The sequence below is a fragment of the Chlorocebus sabaeus genome, chromosome 12, assembly GCF_047675955.1.
Source record: "Chlorocebus sabaeus isolate Y175 chromosome 12, mChlSab1.0.hap1, whole genome shotgun sequence".
NCBI classification, from domain to species: Eukaryota; Metazoa; Chordata; class Mammalia; order Primates; family Cercopithecidae; genus Chlorocebus; species Chlorocebus sabaeus.
Window position 1 is genome coordinate 28724751 of NC_132915.1, and position 23382 is coordinate 28748132.

At 39.5% G+C, this 23382-nt stretch overlaps 1 protein-coding gene across 2 annotated transcripts in view; it reads right to left on the minus strand.

The window, feature by feature from the left end:
* PIP5K1B (phosphatidylinositol-4-phosphate 5-kinase type 1 beta) overlaps window positions 1–23382 on the minus strand; it is a 305606-nt gene that overhangs the window by 130505 nt on the left and 151719 nt on the right. For both annotated transcript variants that reach the window (XM_007969425.3, XM_007969424.3), the window contains exons 4-5: window positions 14739–14869; window positions 1818–1935 (exon numbers count right to left, since the gene is read on the minus strand). In XM_007969425.3, coding sequence (XP_007967616.1) covers window positions 1818–1935; window positions 14739–14869 — 249 coding nt within the window. The remainder of the gene's footprint in view (window positions 1–1817; window positions 1936–14738; window positions 14870–23382) is intronic.

A 23382-nucleotide genomic window follows, 5' to 3' on the forward strand; every position in this document is an offset into this window, starting at 1 on the left:
AGAAGTGATGAGCTAGATTCTTATGCTCCTTTGTAAATACTCTAACCACATTATGAAAATAATTTTTCCAGCTTAAAGACTCATTAGGAAACTCGGGTAGGCTGTGTGGGAAGTTGTTCAGAAAAGGCTCTTCCCAAAGAAAGCAAATTTGTGAGGTCTGAATGAATGAAAGAATGGACGTCCAGCCTTTGGGGCAATGGATATGGGAGGGCTAAAGACAGGCATCCATCTGGTCATATTGACTGGATCAGCAGTGTGAAATGTAAGTCTAAGGCATCTCTTCAGCTGGTGAGAAGTTCAAGGAAATTCAGAAAGAGAATCCATTAAATTTGAGTGTGTGGCAGAAGATGAGAGATCTATCTTGTTTTCCATAATATAATATCGAAACCCCATTGGGGGTATATCACCAGTATAACCACACTGTAAACCCCATCTCAAATACATCACTCCATTATCACCAGTATAACCACATTGTAAACCCCATCTCAAACACATTTCCTGAATGATGACAGCCTTCAGTAATTACAGAATGGCTAGAAACCAAAGGATGTTCTCTAACACACACACACACACACACACACACACACAGACACAGAGAGAGAACAAATGTGTGTGCTTGTGTACTTGGATTGGTAGTGACGGGTAGAGGCACCTGAGGCTTCAATTAAAGGGGAGTGGTAAGAGAAAGAGAGCAATATATACATTTAAGGGCAGCAGGATGCCAGGGACTTTCTACCTTGCCCTCACCATTCTTTGGAGACTTACTGATATGCCTTGAGAAAGCAGTATTGCTTCATTAGGCAGAAGTCATATGATTTTCTTACGGACCAAATAAAGAAGATCATTCACAGATTTTCTTTTTTCTTTTACAAGATTCAGAGGAGACATAAGAGAGTCTTCATCAGCACAGAGTAGAATCAACTTTTAATTATTTACATCTTATCCAAATTATAAGATGCATATTATATACTCTTTGTTACACGTGTTGCTATACTTCCTCTGAAAAGCACTGTCCCAGGATCTGGCTCAAGTCTTATTAAGATCATTCAGAATGGGATGAACAATAAATATTTGATGGTATTCTTCCTACAGTCTTTTGGAAACCAATGTTGAAGAGCCCCAGGGAGTTAACAGTGATCAAATTACGAAACAAACCATTTTTTCACTTGCAACAGAAAGTTCCTGGCTCCTTGAACAGGAATGAGGTAAAACTCTGAGGTCACATCAGACTACCTCTCACAAAAAGCCTGTTGTGTCTGTACCTCTTGTGTGCCAGAAGGCAGATGAAGAGCACAGACAAATCTGAGGATAAAACATGCCCTTGTATCAAATAAAAATATGTTTAAAAAGTCTGCCTGAAGAGATCTTGAGAACAAAACTATCCAGATTCTTTAAAATGTTTATTCAAATTTGTAGGTCAAGGTGAAATGGTTGTGGGCCAAGGTAGTTGAGAGGAATGGTACAAATAAGGCAATTAACATAGAAAGGCTTTTGAATAGAATCTAATCAGCAAAATTCACAGGAGTATTTAGAACTAATTATAACATATCTGTTAGAATAATTATCTGAAGTCACAACTGATATTATAGTTATTTAAATATCAATTACCATCGCAGATTTTGCAGTTATCAGTAAAAGTTACACAGTCACATCAACATTTCTTGAAGCTAAATTTATAATCATTATAAAACTTGGAACTTTTACTATGCCCCAGAGCTTTATAAAATGAGAGACACAAGCCACTTGTTGCTGTTGCTATGAGACAAATGTTTACATCACACATTTCTATAGAAGGAAGAAAAATGACAGGTTCTTACCAAGTAATCATCAGGCTTGATACCAAAAAGTTCTCTGAAATATCGGAATGCTAATGGAGCGTATGTCTTAAATCTAAAGTCTGGGTAGTGATGTGCTGGGGTCAGATTGCTCCCTTCGCTGAAGTCAAAATATTAAAAAGAGAGAAAGAAAGAACACATTAGCAAGGACAATTTTGACTGCAAATTCTAGCTCTATTAGTCCTGGGCCAACGTTACCTCTAGAAAAATCATCCCCTGAGAGTGGGTTTCCCAAAGTTCATGTCATAAAGGCCAATGATCACCAGGTAGAAACAGATGCTAGTTAGTGAGGGTCACTCCATGCAGGCATTCCCTGTCAATCAGTGTCACATGCCTGAAAATTCATTTATCTTTTTGTGCTTTCTTCCTGGGAAGATCACTTCATTATCACCAGTATAATGACATTGTAATGCTTTGGGTAAAAGATCTAGGCCTTAAAGTGTGGAGCAATTTCAAAAATGCATTTTTTAAAACCACGAATTTTGGATATTTGGCAAACATTGTTAACCAGGGATAAGTGAAATTAATTCTTAAAACATCCTACCAACAGAGAGAACCATCACATGGAATAGGACCTCAATCTGAACTCTTTTATTTACACTTTAAAAAAGAGAGACTTTACATATACAAAAAATTTAAAACCTGATTTCCATTCCCCAATATATGATTGTCTTCTTTTCCTTTTTCTGGGTTCATTTTGAAAAATTATACACAATACTTATGATACATAAAATGTACAAAGAATAAACCAGTTCATATCAATGAATCCAAAATGCTGCTTAAGACATAAAACATTATCCATACAGCTGAATCCCCTTCGTACTTTTTACTGGTCAGATCCATTGAGGGATCCACTGGCCTAAATGTTGATATTTATCAGTTTATCCTTTTTATTCTTTGACTCCATACAGTATTACCTAATACATGAGCTCAGTCAAACCACCTAAGCCACTCATTCTTAAATTTTTCAGTGTTTTCATTCTTAAAATTTTCAGAAAAATTAGAACAATGCAATAGAATTTTATGTAAAGGTTCAAGATCCCTTTGATCTACATTCTAGGTGGGACATTGAGAGCCTACGCAAGTTTATCATGGTCTGCTTTTTATGGATACCACACAAAAAGGACTGGGCAAATGACAAAGACTTTCAGCACAGAATAAACACTTTGGATCTACTACAGTTTAAGTTGTTGAGATCAATCAGATTCTTGCATCAATGCCTGGCACATAGCAGACACTCAATAAGTATTTGTTGAGTGCAAGAATGAGTCTTCAACATAATGCTAATAGAGAAGATGTAATTTTTACATGGAAGTTACATTAGAAAATCAATATGTAAGGCAGAAATTCAGCATAGTCACAGGTCACCCTTGAAAACTATTTAGGAAGTATCTATTCAATATATCCAATGCAACTAGTTTTTCCTCCTGCACGATTACCGATGACTGTTTGTTTTTTTGTTTTTGTTTTTTGCTAAGTACCAGAGGACGGAGCTGGCTTGTGTTGTTAGGGGTTAGCACCATATAATACATGGTTATCTTGAAAGGCAGGATTACACTCAGGCAGCAGCAAGGCTACACACTAGGAGAGTGATACAGGAACTAAGACTGCCTGAGAGAAGAGCAGTCACATTGTAAGGAATGACCCCCAAATCATCTGCTCATTTAAATGGTTATTGTTTCTCTAAGCAAGCATAGTTGAATATTTAGTACTAATGTATGATGCCCTGGTGCTGTATCCAACCATTTTCTCTTTCTATATTTTGGGATTTAGGAGGGGATTCGATCCCATGGGACTGTCAAAAGGAATGATTCTGGAACGTATATGGCACATGATAATTTACTAATATAAATGTAGATTATATAGAAACAAAGGGTAAAAGCAAAGAGGCTTAAAGAGACCTATAACATCCTTCGTGACTCAATTTTGCAAGCAAGTAAAAATAACCACAACGCCTTAGGTTCTGAAGCAGGCTGCTTTCAGTGGGCTAAGAGCGTTGCCAATTTCTTCGCTCTTTTTCACCTTCTATCTCATACAAAGGAACTCATTCTATTGGAGCAGATTTCCTTCAACATTCAAAGAGGTAAGATAAAACACCCATGTTCCACTTAAATGGAGTTTCTCTCATTTTTTTGCAGTTTTGGGCCCAAGATTTTATCAGAGAGGATGCTGCATTTACTATTATTATTTTCATTTTGGGTTAGTTCTGAGATCTTTGGACTATTCATCTTTCCCTGAAGTTTCCATTCATTATAAAAATTTTCCTTAGATTCACATCTCTCTGACTGTGATTTATTCAGTTATGGTGTAAAAATGACAGTGTTAGGTTTCCCTGGAGTGAGACAGACACACAAACACATGTTCACACATACACACAAGAATGCTCATGTACACACAGCAGAGCAGCTTCAGGTAGAGAACAGGAACCTTTATTTCCTTAGGCATATAGAAATAATAATAGGTATCTGGTGGTTTAAAAAACCACTAAATCATTCCATGAAAAAGAATTAAATCTAGGTAGCTTTGGGCCATATTAAGATACGGAGAAGTATGGGCCAACTGTGAGGCAGGCTTACCTACATGGGACAATCAAGAAAATATATTTGTGTAAACAGAGAAAATGAAAAGGAGTGGGCATAATACTTAATGGAGGCATCATACAGAATGGATGTTGCTTCACGGTGTAATTAACATATAGGAAGTAACAATTAATTGCTGAGGTTACACAATCTTGAACCTCTGTATTTGTAAGAATGGAAAGGAAAATTCTCATATAGTGGCTTCTATAAATCAGGTTCATAGTACATCACAACTCTTTGTTTGTTTTCTCTCCTAGGAGGTTTTATTTTATGGCTTCTATTTTCCTTTGGTTAATATTAAGATTGGGCTGTACTCTCTTAAGTCCTACTGGATACACTGTGTGGTAGTTAAGACGGTGGATTTTATAGTCCAGGGAGACCTGGGTTGAAGTTGCCTCTGTAATTTACAAGTTGAGTTTCACCAGGCCCAGTACGGAACCTCTACAAATTAAGTGGCTTAGTACATGAAAAGGTGAAAGTTAAAGTACTTTGAATGCAGGGAGCCATCAACACATTTGGATGATTGAGGCTATATAGGAAACAGCCCTGAGCCAAATACTTCACATGAGGAATGTGTGAAAAATAAATGACAAAATGATATTTACAACTCATATCACAGACAATGGGCTAATCTCCTAATATAAAGAGCTCCAATAAACTGCATGAAAGTCCAAAAAGTCCAGCCAGGGCAACATGGTGAAACCCTGTCTCTACGAAAAATACAAACATTTGCTGGGCATGGTGGTGCACACCTATATTCCCGGCTACTTGGTGGGCTGAGGCAGAAGGATCGCTTGAACCCAGGAAGTTGAAGCTGCAGTGAACCGAGATTGCATCACTGCACTCCAGCCTGGGCAACAGAGCAAGACCCTGTCTCAGAAAAAAAAAAAGAAGATCAAAAAGTTAACTTAAAAAAATAGCTGAGGATACAATCAGGCACTTCACAGAAATGAAAAGATATAATTCAAACATAAGATGCTCAACCTCATTCATAAAATAAATGTTACCGAGAGACATTTTACCTGGAAGACTGGTGAAAATCCACAACTGTGATATAGCTTGAGGAGAACTGGTATTCTGAAACATTGTTAGTGGGAATGTAAATTGAGATTTTTTTTTTCCCATGAAGGACATTTTCACAACTTCTATCAAAATTACAAACATGTAACTCCTTGATCCAGCAAATACATGCCTATGTTGTTCTACGGATAAACTAGCATTTGTCCAAAACAATATATGTGAACATGGTTACTCATTATGGCAACCTGGATGGCCTTCAGGAGAGGACTTGTCTAAGTAATTACGATTTAGCTACATAATGGAATTTTATGCGGTATTAAGAAAAGAATAAGAGTGCTTATTACGTGCTGACATGGCAAGATCTCTATGAAAAATTGTTAAGTGGATGGAACATGATGCGGAATGCTGTGTATGGGATGTCACCACTTGTATAAAAAAGAAAACAAATATTCTTTTGGCACGCATATTCATAAAAAATCCTTGAAGGAAAAACAAGCCACAAGTAACAGTGATAACTGGAGTTGGACACTGAAAAAAGGCACAGGGACAAAAGGAACTTTTCACAGTATTCCTTTTAAGAACAGGACAAACCTTGCTATGTATTATCATTCACAAAATTAAATAAATTTTAAAAGTTAGAGGTTAAAAGCCATAAACTGATCCCTCTTCCCCCAAACAGAGCCCTCCGTGCTCAGCACCACAGCAGAAGGTTTGTTTACCTCCGCATATTTAAGCTGCTCCAATGAATAACAAATACCAGCTTGACATGAATGAAGTCTAGTGAAGGAAATGCAAATTAATGAGATCGATGGCCCCTGCTGGGCCTGGATATTTGTCAGGGGACCACGAGTGCAGAGAAAACAGCAAGTCCAGTGAAGGTCAGCCAGGAGGCAACAACCTTGGTTCTCTGAAGCCTCACGCGGGCACATTTACTGTGTGTAGATGTGGGTGCCAGCCCACAGACGTTCCCCACAGCATCTCCACAGCACAGGTACCAAGTGCTTAGCAACTTCCAGCGTGGCAGAGCAGCCAACATTCAAACACAAGGACTGCAATCAGCGTTTGCCTGCTGAAGTCCGCAGGCTTTCCCTGCCTGAGACTGGGGTTACCTGTTGGGTAATTGTGCTCAGCATCCAGACTTAGCCAAAATGAAGTCAGAAAAAGAGTAGACCTCCTAACAGTTTAAGATTTACCTTATATTTCTTCAGTGCGCTTATGTAGGGTATTAAAAAAAAAACCACCCAACAACTGACTTTCCTGTCTTGGCATAAGTTGAAGCTTTGGAAATCTCAGCTATGGGGTTTTAAGCAGTGGTTCTAGATGCTTGGATCCCATGGGCCAGTAAAATTTCGATAACAAAAATTTGGAATTCAACCTTGGATTTCCAACTTTATTTTGCCAAGTAAGAACCTAAACAATTAAGCAAACACACGTTACAATCCCTATCACATCATAAAAGGGCATTTTTAGCTCCAAAAAAGGAGAAAGAAATTTCAAATAAAGAACAGAAGTTTCTCTGTCCTCTTCCCCACTTATTCACTAAGAAGCAGTTAAAGTTCAATCATAGACCAGCTCTGGCATTCCGATATTCACCTCTTCTGAGGCAAGTTCATTTTTAAGGCCAAAGCTACTGCTCGTCTTAGTCTAAAAATACATATATCTTATGGCAACGTATGTTCACAATTACACAATGTTGAAGTTTGAGGAAGCATTGGCCACCATCTGGAATTCCCCATTTAGAAGATAAATCAAAGTCCAGGGAGGGAAAATAATGGCCCAAACTGATCAGGAACAAACACGATTGGGAGATGAGACTCACATCAGGAGAAAAGTCACAAGCAGATAGGAATGGCTTAACTCAGACTTGACGTTCCTCTGTTATTCTTTCTTTTCAGGATTCAGTTACAAGTTTCAGGGGTTTCTCCCTGCCCAAATACCTAATTACTTCCACATGAGGCCCTCACACCACAGGGGCTGGTAGGCAGAATTTCACTTACAGAAGCTTTGGTCAGCTGGTGTTCTCCTCTGTGTGTACTAATAACATCACGGCTTTGTTTATGGGGTTTTAGAGCCTGATGACCAAGTGCTAGTTTTGGTGGCACTGGACTGAGAGATGTGGTGGTAAGCAATGGGGTTAAAACTAATTTAGCATCTCAAACTAACACAAGCGGTCCAGTTTTGGAGCTGAGACTCAAAGAGCTTTGTTGTCTCTAGAGCAGCATTTTCCATTTAGTGAGTTTCGTTTATTTCAGATTGTAACCAAATCATCAGTAGCGGCTCTGGGGACTTTTGACAAAACTAGTACTTACACAATTCCTAGGTGATAGTGGTCAGTTTCGCTAAAGGATGCTAAATGCCCTCACTTTTGTTCAACAAACGTGACCTTATCCTCTGTGTGACAGGATAAATGAAGGGTTCTTTGTCTTGATGTACAGACATTACGAAAGCTTAAGGGGCACTACAGTTGGATGAATGGCACTACAATCCAGTAACAAACCACTGATGGTACCCAGTCTTCAAGCTGGACCTTCGTACACAGCAGTTGGTAAAAGTGGCTTTAAGGTATTATTCATTGCCTCTGCCAGTTCAGCCAAGGTGGAGATCCCTTGGTTTCCACATACAATTCTTTATGTAACTAGAGAGAGAGACAGAAATTGGTCCTCTCTTTTGCCAAATTAGATAGTGCTCATGAATGGAAAAGCAAAACAAAGCAAAACAAAAGACACACTCCTTGCTGGTGCCAACCTCCCGTTGCTGAGCAGTTCTGTGATGGGTGCACATGAACTGTATTGTATAAGAAGAGGTTGCACCATCTTCAGAGACCAACCAGCTGACAGCCAGTCTTTAAAAGTCAGCCTCTGAAGACAGCTTAAATTCCCCAACCAAATAGTGCATTCTGGGATGTCATTTACTGGGAACATGTGACATCATCGGTTATCTAAACATTAAACCATCCAAGAAGTTATTACCATACTGGAAAACTGTGCTTGAAGATAATTTCAAATAAAGTAGAATACTGTATAATATCTAGTGCATGTAATAAATCCTTTATTTTGAGCTGAAGGAAGAGGTATATGGCTTTTATTAATAGGAAATCAGTTTCTCCCCATCCTCACCAAATACACATTGAAAAAAGACGTGAAGAGTTTTGATTTGAAGGGGCATATTATGGGCTTGCCCAGCGGCAGTCGCCTCTCATTTTCTCCCAAGAAGCCTATGCTGGCATCTTTGTTTTCTACCCACATGTACATAAAAACTGGTGCAGAATGTTTGTATAGATCAGGAGTTGGCAATCTTTTTATTTTTCTTTTTATTAAAGGCAATCTTTTTATTTATTTTTCTTTTTATTAAATATAAAGAAATGAGATCTCACTATGTTGACCAGGCTGCTTTCAAACTCCTGAGCTCAAGCAATCCTCCCACCTCGGCCTCCCAAAGTGCTGGGATTATAGGCGTTAGCCACTGCACCCAGCCTTGGCAATCTTTTTCCATAAAGCGCCAGATAGTATTTTGAGCTCTGTGGGCCATACATTCTCTGTAGCAATTATTCAACTCTGCTGCCATTGTAGAATAGCAGCCGCAGACAATGTGTAAATGAATGGATGTGGCTTTATTCCAATTAAACCCTTTTTACAAAAACAGGCAGTAAGTGGGGCCTGTCCCATAGGCTATTGTATGCTGACCCATATGGTATAAAACAGTGGTCCCTAACCTTTTTGGCACCAGGGACCAGTTTTGTGGAAGACAATTTTTCCACAGACAGTGGAAATGGGGGGATGGTTTTGGGATGAAACTGTTCCATCTCAGATCATCAGGCATTACATGCTCATAAGAAGCAAGCAACTGAGATCCCTTGCATGCACAGTTCACAGTAGGGGCTGTGCTCCTATGAGAATCTAATGTCGCCAGTGATCTGACAGGAAGTGGAGCTTGACCTCCTAATACTCACTTGCCCTCTGCTCACCTCCTGCTGTAGTGCTGGTTTCCTAACAAGCCATGGACCGGTACCTGTCTGTGGCCCAGGGGTTGGGAATCCCTGGAATAAGATGGACTCTTGGATAAGTTTATGTCATTATGCCTTGAAATGCAGGCAGTTGGCTAGTTTGTCAAACCTGTAACATTGAGTGATGATATGAGGCAATATTTTATATGAACTTTTGACATATATGTTTGTTTATCATTTAGGATAATGTTTTACCCTTGCCACAGTTTCTTGGAATTCTTTTCCAAAAGGTGGGTATTCCCTGGCTGTCCAAATAAATCCTGAAGTGCATGTGGGTCAAACCCAAGGGCAGTCTGTTTTCGTAATGATCTTTACATCAAGGTAAACTCCTGTGTGACAAGTGAAGAGACTGAAATATAGGGGCTTTAAAAATTCCTCAGCTGTATAATTATTCTTGAATATGGAAAGATTTTAAACTTTTACCAGCAGCTTTTAAACCATTTTTGTCACTTCCACAGATTAGGGCTGGTTCTGAGGGGAACAAAGAAGCAGATTGAGGTCCATAATTCTAAGATAAAAGCTGGACACTCGTTCTGATTCAATAAAGCAGAAATACCATTCCCATGCTTTATTGCCACAATGTAGAGAAAAACAAAACTCTGGAGCCAGCTAACCCTGAGTTAAAATCTTGGCTTTACCATTTATTGGCTGGATAGCCTTGGGCTAAGTGACTTAATGTCTTAAGGCCAAATTATTTCATATACCAAATAGTGTTCTTATAAAGATGAAGATAATAAAAATTAATACATGTTATATAAGCCAATTTACTATATGAATAAAACTATGCTTGGTTCAGTTAGTTTTTAAACATTTTGCCTCCCTTTGCCACCTTAGGTTCTTGTTTACATGGTACAAGCATTATAAACCATCCTCCTTCTTCTTTATCCTATCAATGCATGAAAACTATCTACAACCTTGAGCTTCTGATCCTAACACAGAATTTGGGGTCAAGATATTGAGATATGATCATGATTTTCTTACTTATTTACTTTGAGATTTTGGAACACATTTTGGAAGATCATGGAGCCAGACAGTTAAAAGAGATTTTTATATCCTCTTTCAAATCTTAAAAAGGCCCAGGGCTTTTTCCATCTACAAAATGAAATAATTCACAGGACAAATTATGTACTTGATATTTAAAAATAACTTTGAGCAGCTTCAAAATATATAAATAAGAAAAGAAACACAATGCATTTGGTTGCTAGGGGAAATGGATTCTGCAACTTCAGAGAGCAATAAATTAAAACATCTCCAGGTACCTCAAGTAATTAGTTCTATGACCCAGATAGACTCGTTGAGTTCTGGAGCCATCAGAGACTGCAGAGTCTTCTGGATGCTTACAACCAGGACCTGTCCTGCCCACCTACCCCTTTCCTCATCTCCATATGGGCTTGGAAATACTTGAAGAGAAAAAGCATTATTTGACTGATTTATTGAAGTTTATTTGACATACAATAAAGCATACAATTTGTTACTTTTTCACATGTGTACATCCACCTGTGGAACCATCACCACAATCAAGATACTAAATTTATCCATCACTTTGTAGGGGTTTTTTGATTGCTACAGCAACTAGGAGATATTACTGGCAGGGCCTGGGGACCATAGATCTCCTGAAATGTACTGTCTTGCACAAAGAGTTGTCTTATCCAACAAGGCCAATAGCTCCTCCATTGAGAAACACTGGGCCAAATCCCTTTGCTAAATCCATGAAGACACTGAGTCCAGATGATGAAACTGAGGCAAGACTAACATAAGTTTCTTCTGCTTACTGTAAATCCACCTGGTGTGCCTGTGTTACTTAAACCAACAAGATAGCATCTGCTGAAAGAAATTCTTGGTCTGAATCAAATGTTGAGGCCGGCACCTGCCATGGTGGCGTGGGAGCCTGAGTCCAGGGGCATAGAGCCAAGCCGGGACAATAATTCTTTTTAATTTAAAAATAACAAATAAGAAAAAAAATGCATCAAATGTTAAATTTTGTATTGCCATTTTTGTTTTGAAGGCAAGATACAGACTTTGATTTTCATGGGGTGTTTTTAGTAAGGTTGCTTGAATGAATAGAAAGCATTTCATGTATACTGTAAGTAGTATGGTTTGTTATATGAACCTGAAAAGACAGTCCAGTCATCCCATGTGGCAGCAGAGACATGCTAGGACCCAGGCTATTTTTCACTCTGGTCAATTTGATTTTTTTGTTTTGATCCCAGCAACATTGCCTCACAAATCCATTTTTCTTTAATTTGAGTACCCACCCAAATCCTACCCATGTGCACCTTTTTCCCCGGAACTGGACTCTCGCCTGTCTTTCGAGTAGATTCACACCTTCGGTCCATGAATCTCCAGCCTTTGTCTTCAGTCACACAGAACATTCCCTCACAAACTCTGCTATCTTTCCACTCACCAGCCCCCACCTTCCTCTTCCTACAAATCATCACTAAAAGGTAAGGCAGACAGCATGTCCTTTTTTGGTCTAATATCTGATTATTTTAGACAGCCCAGAGAAAGGGTTGATTTGTAATTGTAATTGCATGCATAGTTCTCTATCGCACCATTTAAATCTAACTTAATCCAACTAAATATGTCTATATGCAAACATCTATATCTATTTAGCCTTTCTATTTCATGCATCTATTTTAGTTTTAATCTATATTTATTATGTAGTATTTTCATTACTCTTGCATATGTGTGTATATATATGTATATACACACACACACACACACATATGTGTATTACTTAATACTTTTCAAAGTTTTTCTTATAGACTTTTACTCATTTTACACAATACTATTATAAAGAAAATGAGGGAGGTAATTTTTTTCTTTTTCGTTCTTTTTTTTTTTTTTGAGACACAGTCCCACCCTGTTGCCCAGACTGAAGTGCAGTGGCAGGACCTCAGCCCACTGCAACCTCTGCCTCCCAGGCTCCAGAGATTCTCCTGCCTCAGCCTCCTCCTGAGTAGCTAGGATTACAGGTATGCACATTTATAGGCTGCAAATACTCTAAAATGCTATATTTTAAATGTGACAACGGATGCCTCTAAATAAAGGAAAGTCAGCTAGCTACTCCTCTGCCAGTGAGACACCTGCTGCTGCTACCTTGGATGACAGTGAAGGCCAAAGACACAAAGTGCTAATAGATGTCATCTGGATATTTAAGATGCTTTTAAAAAATGATTTGAGTTTTATTAGTTGTAAGAGACGTGTGATAACTCCAAGAACAAAATTTGTTATCTACCAGAAAAGTTCTCTCTCTCAAGTGGAAAGTCATGGGCGAGGCCAGTGGTTCTCAAACCTTTCTGTAATGAGAATCACCCCGAGGGCTTGTTAAAACAGATTCCTGGTTCCCACCCACAGAGTTTCTAATTCAGTTGGTTTGGGTGGAGCCCAAGAATCTGCATGTCTAGCAAGTTCCAGGTGTGCTGGTGTTTAGGATTTGGGGACCTCATGCCTGAGCTACACTTTCCCCAAGAGCTCATCAATGGCTGGCTATGTTGATTGGACACTGGAAGTAGAAGAGGTCAGTCGGTGAGGAAGGGGGGAGCACATGAAACATCTTTATACCCCCACATTCAGCTGTAATGCCCTCAGCACCCTGAGCTCACTGTCTCCACACTCCCATAGAAGTCCTCCATTTCTCCTGTTCTTTGTAGCCAAAGAACAACAAAGTTGAAATGTCTGGGTAGAGACATTTGGAGACCATGAGAACTCAAATAAACATCCTGCAAACACACAAGCATTATGAGCCTAAAAAAAGCGTACCAAAAGATGAAGATAAACTCAGGACCCCCTGGCTTTTAAGAGAAAAACATGTACTTAATACATACTTTTTTTTTTTTTTTTGAAATGGTAGACTGTTAAAAACAAATATAGAGAACATTTCCAACTATAGAAAGAAGAGCAGGATCATGAGCAAGGATTATATCTTGGGCCTTAGAGTTGTCCATTTTCTGCCTGGAATCTGGTTCTCATGGCTGCTAGAGGACCCTAGACAAGTAGACTTCAAACAGCCAGTAGACCAACTTTATTCTGCAGCTAAGAGCATTTAAAGTAAAATTAGGTAGCTGACTTTTAAAAATTTATGGGCTCCGCTCCTTGGTGACTATGTGGGGGTTACCGCATGTCCACATACAAGTTTTGTTTTTAGGCAATTGACACCTGCACACAGAGATAAATGTGTTAACATAATTCTTCTAAAGATACATACAGATTTTTAATAAGGTGATGAGGACACTAGTGGTAAACAAAATGTCACTTTAGCCATGTTTACCCAAGCCTGGTAATAACAAGGCTTATTTTGAAGAGAAATGTTAAAATCAATTCTCACAGCTTCAAAGACAAAATAATTACCTCCATGTCCCCAAATTGAACATCTTTATTTTTATTTTTTAGATGATTTGAAAAATTCTGTCACTTGTGGTGATTCTTTTTTTTTTTTTTAATTTTTTTTTTAATCAATGTTGACCAGGTTGACCTCGAACGTGTAGCCTCGCCTCCCCGAGTGCCAGGGCAACCGGCCCGAGCCACGATACTTCTTATTTAATGATTACTTCTTCTCTTCCTAAATGAAGGTAGTAATATAGTTTTTAATTAATTAGTTTTATTGTGGTAAAATATACTGAACATAAAATTTACCATGTTAGCCATTTTTAAGTGTACAGTTCTGTGGCACTAATATATACATATGACCATCATCCATTTCCAGATGCATTCGTTTTTAAATAATTGATCCCATCACCCTAAAATGATGAAAGCTAGAGACAATATGTATGGGTAACCTTGGTATTTTTGCAAACAGCAGGATTCTCTATGTTTTCCAGAGGAAAGTTAAGTTAAAGTCATCATAAAAGAGAATAGATAAGACTAGACTCAGATTTGAGGCCCAATTGTGGGCCTAGCTCATGCTTTTAAGTTAGGGGGAGCAAAAACCTAGCACCAGCTGCTGCTTCACGGAAGCCTTCTTTCTTTAAACCCTTGGTGGACATTACTCTGTAATTACTGCACTCTTTCCCACTGAACCTCAAAATCTTTCTCCATATGGTCTTCCAGATATTTATCATAACTAATTAGAACTGGTCCATAGATGAAACCTATTTACCATCTTCACATAAAAATTGTGAGGCACGAGGAAGTAATTGCGATGAAACAGGAAGTAAACATCATTTGGACTGCCTTTGGCCCTGCCAAAGGCCCAATATTCACATCTGTACATGTAAACATGCACATAGTAGAAAAGCCCTTCAATATGGGGTTGTCACAAAGAAATAGCATGGAAATCATCACAAATAAAAATGTTCTTACCTGGGTAGAAACACACTTTCCACCACATAAAAGTCTTGCATAAGAACATCTCGTTCTGGCTTGGAAGTGAGATTGCCCACTGTGTATCCTATTCCCAGCTGAATAGCACCTTTAATAGCAGATGATGCAGTCTGCAAAGAAAACAAGGGTCTCAACATTAGTCTTTAGAGTCAGGGCCTTGTTCAATGGTACAGGCAACAAAACGTGAGTGAGGTTCGATTCTCTTTCTTGCTCCAAAACAATGACAAGGCTGAGGTTTGGCAAGATGATAAGTTGCTTCTTTTGATGCAGAATCTATTCCAAATATTAAAGCTCTTTCTTTTCATACATTTTTTTGTGATAATGTTTCTTATAAATGTTTAAAGGTCAAATTATAATCCAATTGCTCATCTTCCTTTCCCTAAGAACTCAGAAACTTGAAGGAACACTTTCAATAAATAGTATTATAATTTCTACCCAAAGACAAATGGTACATTCACATTTTAAAAAATAAGAACTTCTATAACATATTTATAAATTAGTAAGAGTATTTTATCTTCATAAGAAATGAGAGAGTAAAAAACAATTTGAATCTTTGGAGTACACAAAAAATTTGGAAATTGCTTACTAGTCTCACCATAGATCCATAATAATTTCTTACACTGATCTGTGCTAAAACATACAGCATGGGGACATCAATATTTCCCACTTACTACTTTTCTGGTATCATCCAATAATTAAGCTGATGTAATGTTAACTTTGAGAATAACTACCGTAAATATGTATATATGTGTGTGTGTGTGCGCGCGCACGCGCGTGTGTATGTACAAGTATACACATTTATAGTTTTAAGCAACATAATAGGAGAAATAACAGAATAACTCCATTTAGGACAATTAGAATGTATTTTTTATGGTGAAGTGTGTCATACTTTTTATGCCTTGCACTGCCTAATGTAGTGCTACATACATGGTAGGAATTAAACACTTAAAACAGTGGTTCTTCACCAGGGACATCTGACGATATCTGAAGACATTTTTCAGTAATCACAACTGGCGGTGGTGGCATTATGTCTAGTGGGTAGAGGCCAGGGATGCTGCATAGGCCAGTTCCCACCACAAAGAATCATCCAGACCAAAATGTCAATAATGCCGAGGTTAAGGAACACTGACTTGAATGGATGTAATAAAGATCATTGACTTTATAGAAAAGATACTTCCTTTCTGATTTAATGTTTTTACCTAGCAAATCTAAGATCCATCCCCACCTCCCCACATGCTTTGTATCTTTTTATTTCTTCAAGCTTTTAACACTCAGAACACCTGTCTATTCTGGAAAAAATTTCTTCTCTTGATTTCTATGATAGAATATGGTCCTGGAGCCACTTCTATATATATAGAATACACACACACACACGCACACACACACACACATACATTTTTAAATTAAAAAAAAAATTTTTTTTTTTTGAGACAGGGTCTTGCTCTGTTGCCCAGGCTGGAGTGCAGTGGTGCGATCTCAGCTCACTGCAATCTCTGCCTCCTGGGTTCAAGCAATTCTCATGCCTCAGCTGCCTGACTAGCTGGGACTACAGGCATGCACCACCACATCCGGCTAATATTTGTATTTTTAGTAGAGATGGCCAGGTTGGTCTCCAACTCCTGGCCTCATATGATCTGCCCACCTCAGCCTCCCAAAGTGCTGTGAGCCACAGGTGTGAGCCACCATGCCCAGCCTACGTCCAGCTTTTCTGATAGTCTCTCCTGTCACTTCTTCACTGACCTCTCATATTGTATTTGCTATAATTGCAGTGTCCCCAGAATGTGGTCCTTGATCATCAGGTCTCCTTAATTACCCTGGTAATCAATTCATTCCTAATGGCTTAAATACAGTTTCTATTCAGATGGCTCGCAGATTCTTTTCAATCAATTGGGATGCTGTTCTGTCAACACAAATGCTGTGTATACAGAGCCAAATTAATATCTTACAACCTCTCCACACCACTTCTAGATTGACTTCATTTCCCAAGGCACTGTCATCTTCAGTTATCCAAACTTGACCTCCAAACAGACTACATCTAGAACAGGGCTAGGTCTCCAGTCCATTTATTGACTACTTTCCCATAGAGGCATCATTTCATCACTTTGCTTATTCCACAATAAAGGTTATGTCACCTTTAGTGTGAGGACAACTATCTACATCCTTGACACTTAAGGAGGTAGAAAAATGTCTTCGTGTTTTTCTTTTTTCACGTGCCCTTTTATTTAAGATCCTAGGACAGCAAGATGGCAAAAGACTAAGACTTAAGCCCACAGCGCATTCAGTGTTTCTTAAAAAAAAAAAAAAAAAAAAAACCCTGCTATTTTAATGCTCCCTCTCTGAGCTCTGCAATGTCACCAATTGGCGTCAGTGACCTTTTGTACCAGTAGCTCTGATTTTTAAAGGCTGAAATGGATTTTCTTTATTTTAACCTTGCATAAAAATTCAAAAGACATCTCTTCTCCCATGCGTCACTCAGACTGGTAAGGCACAAGAGGTGACAGGAGCACTTCCCAGAGGGCCCAATACGCCACATTGTTCTAAGCCAGATCTATGAACAGGTTCACATGCTGCCCAAGTGCTCTGCACCCCCCGAACCATAACCCCCCACCACACCCCTGACCCTGCTTTCCAGAACTACCTGTATCTGCTTAACCCACAAAACCACCACAATAACATCATTTGAACACTACTTGGGTTAGAACAGCCTGCCAGAGTATCCAATTCTTTGTTGTCTCCACCCTGGCAATAGAAAGTAGTCAAAGCTGTGACTAGTCTACACATAGTGATATCAAACTTCAGGAGCATGAGAATCACTGGGTACACTTGCTAAAACAGATGACGGTCATGTCCCCAGAATGTCTGATTCCAAAGGTCTGGAGTGAGGACCAAATATATGGTCTTGTTCTAAGAAAAAATCTTTCTCCTCTGGTGTGAGGTTAAGTTTTGAGTCCCTGAGGAGTAAGATTTTGAAAAGGACCCTGCTGTTATATATTTAGTTAAATCAAAAACAGACTGGTAATAATGTTACTTTCCATTCAGAGCATTTAAAATTCAGGTGCTCTGATGGGAGAAATAATAAAAGTAGTTATTAATCTTTTTGGACCAACTAATTTATGCCAGGCACTTGATATATGAATAACAACAATTATGATCATAATCTGTCATAATCATAGCACATACTAATGTAGTGTTTACTACTAAATGGCAAGCACTGTTCTAACTGCTTTCTGGTTATATTAAAACTTTTATCCTCACGACTCTATGATGTAGGCACTCTTACTGTTTCTATTGGCTCAGGAAGGTTTAGCAACTTACACGAGGTCACACAGCTACTGACAAGGTGAAGCTGGGACTCACCTCTAGGAAGGCTGGCTCCAGAGTCCCAAGTTATACTCTACTACCTCTAAATCAGAATCTCCTCACTCATTTGACCCTCTCCAGAAACACGAAGCATAGTAACAACTGTTCCTATTTTACAGGGGTGGATTTAGGCTCAGCAAGGTTAAGTGACTTGCCCAAGTCCCTTTGCTAGTGTGTGGTGGAGTCTGACCGCCAAACCCAGGCTGCCTCCACATCCATGTTTGCAAAATGAGCCTAGAATCAAAGTTGGAAGTTCTCTTTTAAGTTTGGATGTTTGACTTCAACAAAGCAAAAGCTCTGAGAGAGCCATTCCTTTTGGTGAAAAAAGGGTAAAAATGTTATTTGCTTCCAATCATACCCACCCACGGGTAAGCCAAAGAAAAACTTGTAAACCTCTTGGTAAAGCTGTACAAACACCATCGTTCATGTCACCACTGGTAACATGGGGACTATTAACAAAAGGCATTATTTTGCTGACATACTAGGAATGACACCTCAAAGTTTCCTCCTCCCCAGGTCTGTGTAAAAATTAAGTGCTTTAATATTGATACATTTGGGTATCGCTGAAAAGCATCTTATATATGGAATCTAAAAATGTTGAACTTGAAGTAGAATGCCAGTTACCAGGGGGTGGTTGGGGGCTGGGAGCTTGGGGAGATACTGGTCCAAGGATAAAATTTCAGTTAGATAGGAGGAATAAGTCCAAGAGATCTACTGTACAATGTGGTGACTACAGTTAATAACATGATCGTATTTTAAAAATCACTAAGAAAGTAGATTTTAAGCGTTCTCATCACAAAAAGTAACTATGTGAGGAACTGCACATTGCCTCAATTAACTAACTCCACTGAGTCATCTCTCAATGTATACATATTTCCAAATGTCATGTTGTACACAATAAATATATATAATTTTTACTTGTCAATTCAAAAAATAAAATAAAATTTAAAAAGCATCTTATTTACTTTGTGGAAATGTCTGAGGCACATTCTAATATTAAGCAAGATGTACTTTGAAACTGTGAAAAAACCCTTTGAAACACTACCTGGAGTGTCTCTGATGAGATTAGTAAATCATGATGATGACAAAGAACCTTCTGTGTGAAGTGCTGGTGATTGCACTAATAGAACCAATAGTCCTTTCCCTGATAACTCTAAGCCGCTAGAGCTCCCTTCCTTCCTCTAGGATGTCACCAACAGACCAGTGACACAGTGGTGGGTCGCCGGCTTTGCACAACCGAGCTTCTCCGCTTTCCTCTGCATGGCTTGGTATATGCTCTAAAAGTGCTAGGACAGGACTACTGCCCCTTTGAGTGCCAAGGGGAACCTTTGACTCCTTTAAAACATATAGGTTTCAGAACACAGCAAACAGAGTCTATTTTTAATTCAGGTTTTTGCAAGGGCTAAGTGGAGGCAATATGTTGCCTGGAAACTAGAAAAACCTCTAAAAGCATACGATACTTGGAGAAAGGGAGAACCATATAATATCACAAAGGCAAACCACAAGCATTTAGTCTCACAGCTCCTCTGTATTAACCCAAACGTGTTCAGATATGATGGTAATACTAAGAAGAAAATGAATATCAGCTTGCATTTGGGTAATATGTTATGGTTTTCAAAGCACTCTCTTTTAATGATCACATTTGATTGTCACAACTGTTACATAGTTAGGTAGGGTTTCTAATGCCATAGTATAGTACAGATAAGGAAACCGTGGCTCTGGGAGATGAACTTGGTCTAAATCCCTTAGCTAGTGTGTGCATACTCCGGTCTTCTAGAAGGCTCCCAATGCGGCATTCTACAATTTTGCTTTACTTACCTGAGTTTTCTCTGCTAGAGATGATCTGATAAAAGCTGAGAAGCAGCGAATAATGAGATAATAATGATGAAAGTTACAATAAGTCCAAATGCCTAAGCAAACCCACTCTTAGAAAAGCAATGATCTGAGAAGATTTTAATGTCCTTACAGGAAACTGCTTTCCACAGTACACATCTATAAAATTAGGTAACTTAATATGCCATCTGATATCACTGGCTTTAAAAGGAAATATTAAAACATTTCATGTCAACAGCATTTTTCCACCTAAGGTGAACTGATGAACTAATTTTGGGATTATGGCCAATATAGATGTTTGCAGAGTGATTGTTTTCAAAAGTACAAATCTGATCATGTCAGTGTCTTGCATGAAGCCCTCTCATGGGTTCTCAGCACTCTCCCTAGAGGATTAAGTCCAAACCCCTTAGCTTAACACTGGAAGCCTATCTTAGAATATTACTCCCTGTCTGCTTCCCACTAACTCCTACATGTGATATATATTTTAGAAACCAAATATCCTTTGAGCAAGCTGACCTTATGAACCCCTAAAAATCACATGTGAAAAATTTTCCCTTGTGTGCATTTTTATGAGGGATGAGGTCCAAGGCTGTCTCTGTTTCTGAGAAGATCTATTTTCCCAAAACCATAGACCTACAGAGTCTAATTCTAAATCAGAGATACTTACTGACAAGGTGCCTTGGACCAGGCCATAAAGAAATGGTTCAGTATCACCTGTTAACAGCAAGAGAGGGCCAGGTGCAGTGGCTCATGCCTGTAATCCCAGCACTTTGGGAGGCTGAGGAGGGTGGATCACTTGAGGTCAGGAGTTCGAGACCAGACTGGCCAACACGGTGAAACCCCGTCTCTACTAAAAATACAAAAATTAGCCCGGCATGGTGATGCATACCTGTAATCCCAGCTACTCAGGAGGCTGAGGCAGGAGAATCACTTGAACCCAGGAGGCAGAGGTTGCAGTGGGCCAAGATGGTGCCACTGCACTCCAGCCTGAGCAAAACAGCAAGACTCAGTCTTAACAACAACAACAACAACAACAACAAAACAGCAAGAGAGTAATTCTCGTATGGGTGTATGGGAAGGGAGATGCTGACCAGCCTCCCCATTTATTAATTATTTCTCCCTCATTCCACTTCAGTAACCGCTCTGGCTCTACAACGTATGCTGGAGTGCAGTGGTATGATCACAGCTCACTGTAACCTCAAACTCCTGGGCTCAAGCCATCCTCCCACTTCAGCCTTCCAAGTAGCTGTGACTTCAGGTGTATGTTACCATGCCAGGATAATCTTTTCAATTTTTTGTTGGGATAGGAGCTCCACTCAGGCTGATCTCAAACTCCTGACCTCAAGAGATTCTCCTGCCTCAGCCTCCCAAAGTGCTGAGATTACAGGCATGAGCCGCCACACCTGGTCCATGTTCCTTCACTTCTACAACTCAAACCCAGCTCCAGGTTCTCCTTCCTCTCCCTGAACCTATATTCAAGAAACAAGGCATAGCCCACTTATTTGTCCCACTGAGAGAATTAAGGAGAGAGAAAGAGGGATAGATTCCCACTGAGAGAATTAAGGAAAAAGAAAGAGAGATTGCATGAAACTGATTGTAGGACTATGGAAATGACACAGTTTGTGGGTAGGCAAACCTCCTCCTCTCTGAGAGGAAGTGGGACCACCTCTTGCTTCTGGGTTCTTCAAATCATTTCTCAAGTTCTTCCCTGTATTAGTTTTCTATTCCTTCTATAATAAATTACTACAAGCTCAGTGGCCTAAAACAATGCAAACTTATTACCTTACAGTTCTGGAGGTCAGAAGTCCTAAAACAAAGGTGTTGACAAGGCTGCGCTCCTTCAGAGGCTCTAGCGGGGAGTCAGTTTCTAGAGTCCACCCGCATTCCTTGACTTGTGGCCTCTTCCTCCATCTTCAAAGCCAGCAGAATTGTTAAATCTCTATCTCCCTCTGACCTCTGCTTCTCTCATCACATCTCCTTCTGTGACTCTGATCTTCTTACTTCGCTTTTGTAAGGACCCATCTGGATAATCCAGGATAATCTCCCTATCTCAAAATCTTTAACTTAATCACACTTGCCAAGCGTGTGAAGTTATTGGCAATGTCTTCTTAATAGGTTCCAGGGATTAGGACATGGACCTCTTTGGGGTCCCATTATTCTGTGGATCACACTCCACTACTTCCGGATTGACCCTGGCATTTTTTCCAGTGTTCCCTCAGAACCTCATTCAGTCAGAGGCTGTTCATTCTGCTAGCAAAGATCTGAGTACTTGGTATGAGCCAGGCATTATTTTAGGCATTGTGGGAAGCATAAACCAAAAAAGAGACATGGCTCTTGCTCTCATGGGAGTTTCTAGTCTAGTGGGGGAAAGAGACATTAAACAGACAAAGATACACATGCATAAAGACCAATGAAGTCAATGACAGAAAGAACAGGGTGAAATAATTGAGGTCAGAAAGGTGGAGACCCACTTAAGAATGATGGAGTCTCAGAGGTCTCTCTGAGGAATGATCTGTAGGCTGAGACCTGAAAAGTGAGAATGGGCCAGTCAATAAGTCATGTCAACAAAGACTGGCTGTGTGCCTTTGTACAAACTGGGGACACAGAGGTGACCTGAACAGAGTCTTGCCCTTAAGGAATTGACATTGTGGACTATTATGTGTGGTGGGGAAAGACAGAAAGCACATTAGGAGATTAGGGGAGTTGATTTCCAGGGATAGAGAAGCAGTAAGGTTCAGGGACCTGAAAGCAAATCATATGGGTTAATTAGTGGGGGTAACAGGGAAAGTGCCAGAACTGGAGGCTGGAAAGACTGGACAGACCTAGATCTGGGCCTTATAGGCCATCCTAACAGTTTGATGCGTTTCAATGAGGGAACAGCATTTTTATTTGAAAAGGTTCACTCTGGCTGCTACTTAGAGTAGCAGGAACTGATTCCTCACTAGAGCCTCTGAGGGAACGCAGGCTTGTCAACACCTTGATTTTAGGACTTCCGACCTCCAAAACTGTAAGATAATAAGTTTACATTGTTTTAAGCCACTGAGCTTGTAGTAATTTGTTATAGAAGCAATAGAAAACTAATACAGGAAAGAACTTGAGAAATGATTTGAAGAACCCAGAAGCAAGAGGTGGTCCCACTTCCTCTCAGAGAGGAGGAGGTTTGCCTACCCACAAACTGTGTCATTTCCATAGTCCTACAACCAGTTTCACTGAGGGATTATAGGCAGGAAAGTGATTGGGGGCAGTTGTAGTGGTTCATATAGAGATACTGATGGTTTAGAGAAGGGTGATAAATGAGGATAGGCAGAGGAGGTGGATTTGAAATATATTGGAGGGAGGGAGAGAGAACTTGCTACGAGCTAGAAAAGGGAGAGAAAAGTACCAGCAATGCCTCTTGGCATTTTCCTTCAGCAGTTGAGAGGACTGAAGT